This window comes from Saccostrea cucullata, unplaced genomic scaffold (genome assembly GCF_032062105.1).
Source record: "Saccostrea cucullata isolate Sc308-1 unplaced genomic scaffold, CSIRO_AGI_Scuc_v1 ctg16279, whole genome shotgun sequence".
Classification (NCBI taxonomy): domain Eukaryota; kingdom Metazoa; phylum Mollusca; class Bivalvia; order Ostreida; family Ostreidae; genus Saccostrea; species Saccostrea cuccullata.
The window spans coordinates 1-13,346 of NW_026941435.1; the positions used below are offsets into that span (position 1 = coordinate 1).

Genomic DNA, 13,346 nt, shown 5'->3' on the forward strand with positions numbered 1-13,346 from the left:
GGTTCGTTGCTACCCCATTTGGAATGTTCATACAATCGATCATGGTTGCTGCACTCAGATATTTTTGAATGGTCATTTTGTTGTTAGGTTAGTTTACACAGCAGTTGTTTGCTAAGCTCAACCTATCAATCTGATTAAATACCCCAGGGTGTTGGAGATATGTTACATAACTACAGGTGAACACACCTGTACTAGATTCTGGAACCAATGCAATGATTGATTGATAAATTCTGAATAAAATCTGTATGCATAAGTCTGGAAGTATTTTACTGCATATAACATTGATGTTTCTTTACATACACTTTATTTAAATGAAAAAGGTCATTCACTATATATCCCAGTCTATCTTACATGTAATTTCTTTAAGGAAGCTCTAACCATTGCACACAATGTGGAGCACAGGCCAAGTGGTCATAAATGTTTGGCCAGTACCTAATTGGCAAATAATGATGATTCAAGCCCCACTGTGGGCATGTGATGTTGTGTTCCTAGACAAGACACTTTATCTGCATTGCTCAGTCTACCCAGCTGCAGTGGGCACTAGCAACATTTGGGGGAATAGCTCTCAATGAGCAGATGCCCACTTAGCACCATAAAAAACGGGTATAACTATACCAGCCATATGACCCTCAAGGCCCAAGGAAGACTTTTTCCAAGAATACTGTTTAGCAACATTTCTAATATCAAGGTAGTTTTCGGCATCGAATGATCTGTCCTTCATTTTAAAATAGAGTAACTGGAATATTCTACAGTAAATGATACCATTTGAGATCAATTAAAGTTGTTTTTAAGCTATCTTAAACCATGATGAAGTAATTCCATACATTTGCCTGTATTTTTTCAATGTATATAAATAACAATGATTTCTCTTCTATTCTAAATTGCCAGAGAAAACTGTTTTTATATAAAATATGGTAGGTACCCTATGTTCAAAAGGAACTTCAAGTAGATAAATCTCAAAGTGTACATCTTTTAATAATATAATTTTCTCAAAATCAAACACATTTTTCATTAGTGTATATAGACCTTTCTTTAACTGCAACATTTACTTCAACTGATATACAGGTACATGTTCTTTAAATTGAAGCTTAAAAAATTGTTTATAGTCGAACCTGTATCAAGCAGTCACCTGCAGAAACAATTAACAGAGACTAGACATTCTAAAATGAAGCTTCATAAATTATTTATTTGTGTACTGAATGTTCTACATCATTTCAAAACTGCAATTTGATTGCTCCATTGATGAAAACAATACAGCACAACTTCAGCTAAAAAAATCATTATTACTGATAAATAATATTTTGAATCAATGAAAGGAACGACATTTCAACAACAGACTGATACACTTAACTCCTTCTCTTGATATTCAGTTCTGTGGCAAAAAACGTCTAGCTCACTCTTCCATGTGTTATAGTCCAGAGTACACATGCACTGCCTCCTCTCACTGTACACCTCTGACACTGGTCCCTTTATTTCACACATCACCCCATCCCTACCCCAGTCTTTTTTCGGTACTTTGCCATTTTGACAGGACGGAGGTACGGATTGTCTATGGCCTCAGGGTCGGGTGTATCCCCCTCCTGTTCAGTTGTGTCCCCCTCTTTGGTCCCTCCCTGTGAAGACTTTGATGAGGAGCTCTCTTTGGGGGTGGGAGTGTCCTCTTCCTGGGCCAGAAGATCTTGGTCTTTAGGGAGGAGGGCATTGAGGTACGGTAAAGGGTGAGGTTTGATGGCTATCACTGTTCAAGAAAGAAAAGTCTAAGGTCAATAATCAATGGACCAAAGTTGAATAAAATAGTTACTTTTCTCATTTATAAACATAGGTAATCAGAGATTACAGAGCTCACCTCAACGAATGTTGTCTTTAAATAAGGCAAAGTCACACAATTAACCAACAAAAAATGTACATTCCAAAAATGAAAATATCTAAGCAATTTTGATCTGATACTTTGAAGTAGACCAACATAAAAAATTTAAAGTAGTTCTTCTTCATGAAAATGTAATTCAGCATCTAAAGCAAATTTGAGTTTTCATCTCTTGATGCAACATTTGTGCAAGTTTGGTTTATACAATGTTATAAAAGCCTTAAAGTTTTTTGGTAATAGACCTGCAACCATAACTTTAACCTGGTCTATTATCTGAAAAATATATATGTCGAATTCAGCATCCGAAGCAAGTCCATTAGTGTGCATCCTAAGATGTATCGTCCATGCAAGTTTGCACATTATAAGGCTCATAGTTAATTGGAAATGAAACATACATCAAAAACTAACATTTTCACTCATCCACAAAATGTAGGTCAGATTCAGCATCCGAAGCAAGCCTGGTAGTATGTATGCATCCTAAGATGTATCATCCATGCAAGATTGGTCATTAAAGAACTCATAGTTACTTGGAAATGAAACCTGCACCAAAAACTTTTACTTGTTCACTCAACCGGAAAATGTAGGTCAGATTCAGCATCTGAAACAAGCCGGTAGTGTGCATCCTTAGATTTATCATCCATGCAAGTTTGGTCAACATAGGGCTTAAAGTTACTTGCAAATGAAACCTGCTCCAAACACTTTAACCTGTTCACTCAACTGGAAAATGTAGGTCAGATTCAGCATCCGAAGCAAGCCCGGTAGTATCCATCCTTAGATGTATCATCCATGCAAGTTTGGTAAACATAGGGCTTATAGTTACTTGGAAATGAAACCTGCACCAAAAACTTTAACCTGTTCACTCAACCGGAAAATGTAGGTCAGATTCAGCATCCGAAGCAAGCCTGGTAGTATCCATCCTTAGATGTATCATCCATGCAAGTTTGGTCAACATAGGACTTACAGATACTTGGAAATGAAACCTGCACCAAAAACTTTAACCTGTTCACTCAACCGGAAAATGTAGGTCAGATTCAGCATCCGAAGCAAGCCTGGTTGTATCCATCCTTAGATGTATCATCCATGCAAAATTGGTCAACATAGGACTTACAGATACTTGGAAATGAAACCTGCACCAAAAAACTTTAACCTGTTCACTCAACCGGAAAAAGTAGGTCAGATTCAGCATCCGAAGCAAGCCCGGTAGTATGCATCCTTAGATGTATTATCCATGCAAGTTTGGTTAACATAGGGCTTATAGTTACTTGGAAATGAAACCTACACCAAAAAACTGCACCAAAAATGTTAACCTGCTCCAAAAACATTAACCTGGTCATTCCTTTGCTAAAATTGCAGCATCTGAAACTTTGACTGGTACAATGAAACACACTAGAACCATCTTCCATGCATGTCTAATCAATATAGGACATAGAAGTACTTAAAAAGAAAACTGCTCCAAAAAACTTAACCTTAACCCGGGACGCCGACGCCGACACCGACGCCGACACCGACACCGACGCCGACGCCGACACCGACGCCGACGCCGAGGGTATTACATAAGCTCCCCCAACTTCGTTGAGGTGAGCTAAAAACGTTAAATTAGCATCTGAAGAAATGCTGTAAGTATACTTAATTGCTTGCTTGTTTTTTTTAGGGGGGGTAGGGTGGGTAAACATTTTTGAGATTTGTGCTTATCAATTCAGATCTTACAGGTCACATTAAAATAAGAATAGACTGTATCTGCAGCATGTCACGTATCTTAATTTGTTCTTTGTAACATTATGATTTGTGTCTGAAAAATGAGAAACTTATGAGAGATTTTTTAAACAGTTCAATTCCTACTTTTTCCGAATAAAAAAAAAAAAAATCATTAATTTGCGATTTCTTACATGGAAATAGATTGGCATCGTCTCTAATGAGTGACTGTGTCTCGCCGGTCTTGGCGATGAAGCGTGTCAATGCTCGCTCTACATCACGCTTCTGCGAGGCTGCTTTCTCCCTTATTATCTGATATTCATTCACTGGCGGCTTTTGTGTCTGAAATTTATACAGAAAATATTAAGACTAAGACCACTAAATAAAAAAAGATCATTGGTGCCTTGTTTTATATGATTTATGATTTAATTTTACATGTCTTTATAATTGTCCTTTAACTTTACCAAAGTCCTGATATAGGTATGAGGATCAGGAAAGGCAGGCATGTGCTCTGGGATATGGGAGGGGTGTGGCATCTTGTCCCCAGCTTGAAGTGTTCTAGGGTTGGGGGTAGGAGTACTGTGGGCAGCTAGTGAACAAAAAAGAATAATTAACAAAAGATTCTCATTTTAAAACACCGAGGCACATTAGATTTTATGCATAAATGTACACACACTTATTTAATATATCAAGTACGAGGCAGATTTAAATATGGAAATCTCAGTAGATAATCTTATAATGAAAAATTTGTTTGTTTACTTACGAGGTAGGAACACAGATTTATTGGCTCTTTTGGCATGTGCTGGTAAGCTACTGAGATTCTGACCTGATGAAAATAAAAAAAAAAAATGCATAATTTCATTATTAACTAACAAAGAAATGCACAAGACCGACAATTAAAAAAAATTTCATGATATTCCACATTTTCTTTAATGACTTGCAGGATGCATTTTATGACAATGCTGCAATAATAATTCAGTCACCCATTTCCATCAGAGCCATAACAACATCTGTCATCATTCCCTCGGTCCTGCCTGCCAGCTCAGCAAAGGCCTGGGAACTCCGTCCAACTTCTGTTATAACTAAATATCAAGGTTTAATGTTAGATTTTTCTTGTTTTACAGGGTTTTGATGGATACATATCTTAATTACATATTTATTAACAAGACCCAAGTACATGTGGTACAAGCAGAAATGTACTGTCCAAATAAAATGAAAATAGGGTTAAAGAAACCTCCTCCTCTTTTGCTAAAAATCACACACTGATAAAAGGAATTCTAAAATAATGTCCCCGAATAAAATAGGGCTGCCACGAATCAGAAAATTTTCGAATCGATTCGGTTCAAACAAAAACCTCGATTTTCGAATAATTTCGGTTCGATTATAAGAAATTGATCTTTTTTTAACTTTTGTATAAAATCTGTAATCTTTGATCATCATAATCATAAGACATTCTTTAATAAGTAATGATTCATACTTTTATAAGGTTTATTAAGATAAAATAGAATGTAAAACCAAGAAAACAAAGAAAATACCTAATGTTGTAATTAAAAAGTATGACCCAAGAATCAAATGTCGGAAATCCAAATTAATAAAAATACTGGTCATTGGTTTTTAAAGATGAAACATGCGAACAAATCTTTCAAACAAAACCAATGATTTTATATTAATTATTATCCTAAACATAAAAGTATTGGTGATTTGCTCACAAAGGCTGTTTGGCCACAATACAAACGGTAAGATTCCTGCTGTGATTTAAATTTTTGATTCACCAATACGATATTAAACCATCTAACCATATAACTGTCATAACAAGAATGTCAATAATTATTTCACATTCAAAACGATCTCAATATTAAAAAGAAATAAGGACATTCGCAGCACTGTGTCGGATCCTCTAAATTCAGAATTACGTGGCTGATGGGTGTTGCCTTTTAGCAAATCTATTTATCCTCTGTGCCATCTTTCTGTCGAAAATGGAACTTGGAAGTAGTCCCCCGTCGACTTCTTCGCGGCCATTTTCATGTTTTTGTTTACTTTAACATAATTTGCCATCATTTCTTCTGATTAACCAATCGGAATGCGCGTAACAACAGCAAATGTTAGTATGAAAAAATCAAACCTGAATCGAATCGAAATCCCGGAAAAACGTACCGAATCGAACCGAAAGATTGTGAATCGCGGTTAACCGATATTTCGATTAATCGTGGCAGCCCTAGAATAAAACATAAAATTACTTTCTATTAAATGAAAAAATGTAATAGCAAGCACAGCGAGCGTCGCTTCTCGTCCCTGCGAGCTCTTAAAACAACGCCTGTACGAAGAGCAATTTCGACTACTGCATTCATTCGATAGAATTTTTTGACGCAGTAATTTGGACCCACAATGCATCACTTGTTAAAGCTACGTTCTCGCGAGAATAGCAGCAAAAGTTCAACTATTAAAAAGTAAACATGCCCTGATTTAATGGATAAATATTTAAGATTAATAGTAAACGAAATGTTTTTCATTTACTTTCAGCACCGTTCAGGCATTTTTTTGGAAATGTAACTTACATACGACGTCATGTGATGTCAGAGTCTAGATGCACCAAACGCCACGTGCAGTTTGAGGAGCCCGATCTAAATATAACAAAATAAATATCTGCGCTGGCCATAACGGTCGCACCATCAACATATTATAGCGAGCGTCGCTCATAACTGTGAGCTCTAACAACAACTCCTGGGTGAAGAGAAAATTCGGACTACTGCACATTCATTCCATAGAAATTTTTTCCGCAGTAATTTTGACCCACAATGCATCGCTTCATATACAAACTCTAAAGCTACGTTCTCATGAGAATAACAACAAAAGTTAAAAGAAAAAATAAACTTGCTTTGATTTAATGAATTTATCTGTTAATTGCAGAAAAATAGTCATAAACTGATTGAAATCAGCCCTGTTCAGGCTTCGGTTTGGTAAAGCAACATGACATCATGTGATGTCAGAGTCTTATACGCACCGAATGTCACGTGCGGTTTGACAAGTCCGACCTAAATGAAAACTGGATAAGTATCTGCACTCGCCCTAACGGTCGCACCGTCAACATATTAGCGAGCGCAGCGAGCGTCGCAAAGCGAGCTCAATAGACTAACGTGTAAGAACGAAATTTGGATTGAAATCTGTACATACGTCAGACAAATTTCTCTGTGAAACATTCCCAGAATTCCTGCACTATCCAATGTCCTTTGTGCAAATAAATATAACGTAAAGCATAGAAGGCTAGATCAGTTTGTAGAAATCTATCAAAGAAACAAAAAATAACTCTACAATGTTTTTCAACCAAAATTGCACTAGGTCTATAGATTCAACCTGACCCTTGGCTGTTTCCGTAAGCTCCGACGAGCTCTGCGACGTCGTGTGACGTCACAGCTAGTCGAGATGTCTCGTGCGGCTTGATGTTTGAAGTGGCTGATCAATTTTTAGAGTGTTTTTGATGGTACAACTGCGCTCGCCCCAACGGTCATACCGTAAAACATATTATAAATGTAAAAAAAATGCAATACACGTACAACTTTGAAGCATTTCTGTCAGCGTCTCAACGGCAGCTTCCTCTGCTCTCTCGAAACCCACCTCAGATGCCAAGGCACTGACTGCTACCTTTAAGGCCTTTCTACATGATTCTGCTCGTGCATCAGACTCCAAAGACATTGTGAAAGGGTAGATGTTACAATTTTTTTTTCTCAGGACGCCGCCATCTTTAATCCTGTTGGAATAAAATACCGATCCCGATGCTTATTTAAAAGATTAGATTTTATTTTCAGATGAAATATGATAATATAGTTATACAGATAAAGATTTTTTACTGGCTTATGAATTTAATAGCAAAATAAGAAAAGTTTTACTATAAATAATAACAACTAATAGGTTGCCAATAAATAAAATTTATGTATTCTTCGTACAAGTTAACTTTACAGAGACATTGCGCGGGAAAATGAAAACGAGAAAAGTGGACGTCTTTACTGCCAGTTAATGTGTAAATATTTCAGTACATGTAACAGAATTTTAATACCTTTTCTGAAATATTTTCCAAATGTATCTATAGCTTACATTATTTGGAAAGTTCTAAATCTTTTTCAAAGTTTCTATGATCCACAAGACCAGACAGACTATGAGACTTGTCAGTTTGAAATGTGCAAAGGGTCATTTTCGCTTGGACTTTTCTTCACCACCAGTTAGTCCAACAGTGTCATCAGCAGCTTCCCTGTCAGAGTCTCTATCCAACTCTCCATACAGGACTTCTCTGCTCTTAACAATAACAGAAGAGACATCATCTGTGACCATCAGCGAGGGAGAGGAATCAGAATTGGCCAATTTTTCAACCACCTGAACCACCAGGTTCTATCTATTCTTATTTTTCCTATGGCACTCCCTCTCCTTCTTCTTCTGCCTTCTCTCATACCTGTTCACCCCTGCACTTCTTTTGCACCTCCTTCCTCCTCCTGTCACGTCTGCTTCCTCTCTATAGATTATATAGATAGAATGTTCTATCGTTAAAATGATATGGTGGCAGAGGATAGTTTCGAATAAAGTACCGGTCAAAAAATAGAAAAAATAGAGAAACCTGAGGTTTGAATGCATATTATAGGTAATTTTATTGCTAGAATATTTTATGGGTGCATTTGGAGGGAATTAGTGGCCTTGTATATTTTATTGAAATATGACACTTTAGTGTCACTACTACTGTATATGGGATATGGACTAGAAATACGAAACTAAGCTCAAAACTTGCTCTACCGGTATTTCACCAGAAAAGCGGGGTGGGTTCACAGGATGAATTGTAGCTTGAAAACGAGGTGGTTGAGCCATTATCTCTTGCTGTTCATTGGTATGTACAAATGTTATTCTGCAATTTGTGTGGTAGCTTAGGTCAGGCGCACGGGCCTGGAAGCAGATGCGGCTGCAGCGAAATAGTGAAAATAGGCTTGATTCACATGAAATTTTGAGATTGTCCCTGCGCCATCTTTAGGGCTCATTGTGTAAGTTGTACATGTTTTATTCCTAAAAGCTTCAAATTTCTCAAGGGACTACATCATACTATTATTACATGTAGAGGGAATTAAAAATTTTTCAATGCACATTTTTAAAGCAGCTCAATATTAAGTAAACCGTCAGTCAAACGTTTTGATTGCAAAAAAACTATCCTCTGCCACCTTCAAGAAAGCATCAATTTTTAGAAATGTGAATTTTAGTCTGATTTTTATACAAAAGGGTTTATTTATGTAAGTCAATTTAAAAAAATACTTTGTTTCTGTTATTTAAAATCTGTACAGTTAGGTATATTCACTAAAAAGCAAGGGGGGTTACTCTTTTCCAGCATACATTTTTAAAGACTTTGAACCATCAGCATAATCAATCATATAAGATTCAGGCATTTTTTGCCAGAGAATAGATTAATTGCTTGAATTTGATACTTTGGGTATTATCGCATAATTAAAATCATGTCTTGCTTTAATTAATTAAATCTAATTAAAATTTAAGTGTATTAATTTGTGCGATATCACTGAAATTACATATATTTGCCATTTTTTCAACCTAATTTACTAAATATAATTATTTTGAAAATAAAAATCAGTCAGCATACCTAAATGTCACTAAACCTAACCATATATAGTACAAAAAAACTTTTTTTGCTTTATTTTTCCAAATTTAACCTATTCTGTTATTGATATTTTCATGAAATATGCCCCCCCCCCCCCCCTTTTCAATTTTTAAATTTATCTATATTTAAATGTTACAGAATCTAAATTTTTCAATGGTTTGCTATAAAATGACTATTTTTCTTTGAATAATAACAAAACAAAGAGTTTATATTGCATATTTAATGAAGTGATATCAATAAAATGTGCATTCTCATGTAATTATTGAATTCTGCGAGGCCCATATAATCTGCCCACAATTGCCCAGGATGGACAGAATAATCACTTTCAGTATTCAGGAGTATGAAATGTATGTATCTGATTACTCATAACTGTTAAAAGTGAATATCAGACACTTAGAAAGAATTCAGCTAGGACAAACAAATTTTTACAGTACATTTTCATTACACTGAAGAAATGGTTGCAGGGGTAGGGTGTTGAACAGCCATTTCCTGGACACTTTTTCTTTAACATATGATGCAAGAGGGTTTTTTGCATATCATGATAAATATCTTGAAAGTTGAAAGGGGTTTTAACTTTGCAAAGAAGTTATAGGTATATAAAACCAAGTGAAAAGGAGATAAAATGGAATTTCATAGAACATGAAAAATAGGGGAGTATGTGATACATGTGAGTACATTTCACCAAGATGTGCCCTTTCTATTTGACTTTTTACATAGAAATGTATTTGAAATAGATTAAAATTACCATTTAACACTTTTTTGCTGGTATATTTATCATCTGGAGTTGTAAGAATTGCATTTGTTTTATGTGTAAGAAACAATATGGGGTTAAGGTGGTTGACCGAGAATTGGTGAGGTCTCTAATTTGGCCATAACTTTTTTATTTTTCAATGAATCAAGACATATTTGGTATATTTTTACTCAGAATTGCATGTTCTTTTTGAATTGAGCAAGGTTTATTACTTGCAAGACAAACTTTGAAAGTTAAAGGTGGCAGAGGATAGTTTCGAATAAAGTACCGGTCAAAAAATAGAAAAAATAGAGAAACCTGAGGTTTGAATGCATATTATAGGTAATTTTATTGCTAGAATATTTTATGGGTGCATTTGGAGGGAATTAGTGGCCTTGTATATTTTATTGAAATATGACACTTTAGTGTCACTACTACTCTATGGGATATGGACTAGAAATACGAAACTAAGCTCAAAACTTGCTCTACCGGTATTTCACCAGAAAAGCGGGGTGGGTTCACAGGATGAATTGTAGCTTGAAAACGAGGTGGTTGAGCCATTATCTCTTGCTGTTCATTGGTATGTACAAATGTTATTCTGCAATTTGTGTGGTAGCTTAGGTCAGGCGCACGGGCCTGGAAGCAGATGCGGCTGTGGCGAAATAGTGAAAATAGGCTTGATTCACATGAAATTTTGAGATTGTCCCTGCGCCATCTTTAGGGCTCATTGTGTAAGTTGTACATGTTTTATTCCTAAAAGCTTCAAATTTCTCAAGGGACTACATCATACTATTATTACATGTAGAGGGAATTAAAAATTTTTCAATGCACATTTTTAAAGCAGCTCAATATTAAGTAAACCGTCAGTCAAACGTTTTGATTGCAAAAAAACTATCCTCTGCCACCTATTGTCCTACGGACCCGGTTTAACGATAGAATATTCGTTCCGTGTACATTCGTAATGTAGCAGAAAGAAACACGGGCGATAACTCGCATAGTGCATTTACTAGGAACAATCTAGAGAGTTCCGAATGTAAACATGGCAGGTAATTTGAATCTAGAGAAAAACGTTGAGAAAATTAATTGGATTTTCGTATTTATATGGATTATTTTTTGGGATAAAAGGCATAAGCAATCTCAAGAAGGTTTGTTTTGATTATTTTGGTAGTTATTCCCAGTGCAAATCATTTTATATTCTTCAAAATCGTTTCGGAGCGGATCCGCTCCGATTTGCTACATTGCAAGTATATGGGATGTATTCTAACTGTGGTGAGGGCCTGTACCGAGACACAGTTAGATTATTCTAACTATGCATCTACCTAGCTCCTTGCACAGCACTTCATCTGCAACTGCTTCCTCTCTCCAATCTTTTTCACAAGGCAACATCATATTTGTTCAAAGGATGAGGTGACTTGTAAATTGACAAAAAATTAAATGTCTAAATTTTTACTCAAATTTTGTATGTAACTAATCACTGATATGTGTACCTTTATAGAATACTATTTATAACAAAATAAGAAACGTGAATTGAAAGATATAGATCTTTCATTTGGTTAGGCCTAGAAAAAAAATATGTTTGTTTCCGCTTTCAGGCTGAAAAAATATAGGGTAGGTAGGTAGGCAATTTTTTTTTTTTGAAAATTTTTTTTAGCTTCTTTAATCAAAACGTGTATAGAAGTAACATTAATGACAATAGAAATGGTGTTTTCAAGCATTACTGTGACTTAACTTATAATAGAAAGGTGACCTAAACTTCTATCTGTCTTGAAAAGCTTGCAAAGTTGGAGGCTATAATTCCCTGGTTGAAATCTTGCACATCATGGGACAAAAGCATTAAAAAAATATTTAGGGTCGGCACTATAAATTAGGGTCGGTCGGGAAAGCGGAAACAAACATATTTTTTTTCTAGGCCTTAGGGGTATCATGTTTACATCCAATTCCCATTGCATTTTAACCCCGCCCCACTCTTTGACGCCCTTAAAAAGTACTAGCGCAGGTAGGTACAATTTTCTCTTTTGGCTGGTCACTGTATATTAAAATCTACCTATATGTGAAAGGAGAAAATTGTACCTAACTGCGCTCACATGCTATTTTTAAAAAAACTGTAAAATCTAGCTGGCCTTTCCCATTATGAACAGATCGACGGAACTAGATTTTCTGACGTAAGAATAAATTCATATGCTAATCGAGGAACTTGCGATACTTTCTAACTGACCAATCAGCTAAATGAAATTCGTTATGAGTGAGTACCACAAAAATACTATGGAAACATGCTTGGAATTTTACTGCTTTCCGATATTTTTTAATGCATTTGAGTCACAGATTAGACACGGATATACGTATGAACAATTCCCTAGACCATAGTAAAATTTATATACAATTACAAACAATTGAGAGATATACATTAGTTTAAAGTTTTTATTGTAGCGTGTTTGGTGTCAATTCGCTAGGTCTATTTGTATTCCCGAGTATCAGTGAATACAACTTTCATGTGCATTTCTCGTCCTAAAAACCGTAAATGCTGAACAGCCTTGACTGACCATTACGAAAGTTTGAAATGTAGAAAAGGATAACAGGTAAATTGACCTCAGCCACGTGTCTGTGATAAAATCTAAACGTAGTAAACCAGCATGTTTTGTTTTTCTGTCACCGGATTGGACAATGACCATGTGCGAAATAATATCAATAGCCATATAAGGTCTTCTCGAACACGCATATCCCTCTATTGTACTAAGACCCGCCCATTCTCTTGCCACAAAAAACATATTCTCACAAACCTGGCCAAATTTTGCTGTGATAGGGTCTAAAAAATCAAAGATAATGCAGTATTCCTTTTCTCATTTAAATGTGTCTGAACTATCGAAAATATTCAAAAGGCGTCGTATTTATTAACTAATGTTTGAAAACTACCAACATCATTGTAGATTAAATATAATTCGTCGTGGAAAAAGGGGCCCTAGATAGAGTTATATCACATCATCCTTTCTATGTGTTTTAACTAGTGTTGGCAAATCGGACGATTTTTAATAACCGGTTACTCGCTCAATCTTCCGATCGAGTACCCGGTTACTCGGATGATTTATTCATATGTATCATTTATCTCTCCTTTAACTCATCGGTTCTAATAATACACAAATGCATTGTGAATTAACTTTATTTATAAACTTAAGAACACGCACGCAATATCTTAAATTTTAAATATAATCATAATCAAAAAATTAATTAAATCGGAAGAAAATCAAATATTCAATGTTTCACGTTATTTTCATTAGGCGTTCATTAGTTTCATTTTTGAACCCGCGATATATGTCACGATCAAGGAGAATAATTATTTAGAAATCACAATAACTCCAATTCATATTAATTACATTTTACAGGTATGGAATCAGTTCTTTTAAAACACTTCCAAGCTATACATG

The 13,346-nt window shown here is 35.5% G+C and overlaps 1 protein-coding gene across 1 annotated transcript; it reads right to left on the reverse strand.

Annotated features, from left to right (window-relative positions):
• Window positions 1-1,280: 1,280 nt before the first annotated feature.
• On the reverse strand, window positions 1,281-7,295 carry LOC134257825 (transcription initiation factor TFIID subunit 8-like). The gene is made up of 6 exons (XM_062740421.1): window positions 7,108-7,295; window positions 4,540-4,638; window positions 4,320-4,382; window positions 4,021-4,145; window positions 3,751-3,898; window positions 1,281-1,738 (listed from the first exon to the last, which is right to left on the reverse strand). The coding sequence occupies exons 1-6, from the start codon at window positions 7,244-7,246 to the stop codon at window positions 1,482-1,484; spliced, it is 831 nt and encodes a 276-aa protein (XP_062596405.1). The 5' UTR covers window positions 7,247-7,295; the 3' UTR covers window positions 1,281-1,481.
• Window positions 7,296-13,346: the final 6,051 nt, after the last annotated feature.

Coding starts and splice junctions, on each gene's coding strand:
- LOC134257825 (XM_062740421.1), bottom strand. CDS start 7,246: ATGTCTTTGGAGTCTGATGCACGAGCAGAATCATGTAGAAAGGCCTTA. Junction 4,146..4,319: donor TAAATCTGTGTTCCTACCTC/GTAAGTAAACAA, acceptor TTTGTTCACTAG/CTGCCCACAGTACTCCTACC. Junction 1,739..3,750: donor CGATGCCAATCTATTTCCAT/GTAAGAAATCGC, acceptor TTTCTTGAACAG/TGATAGCCATCAAACCTCAC.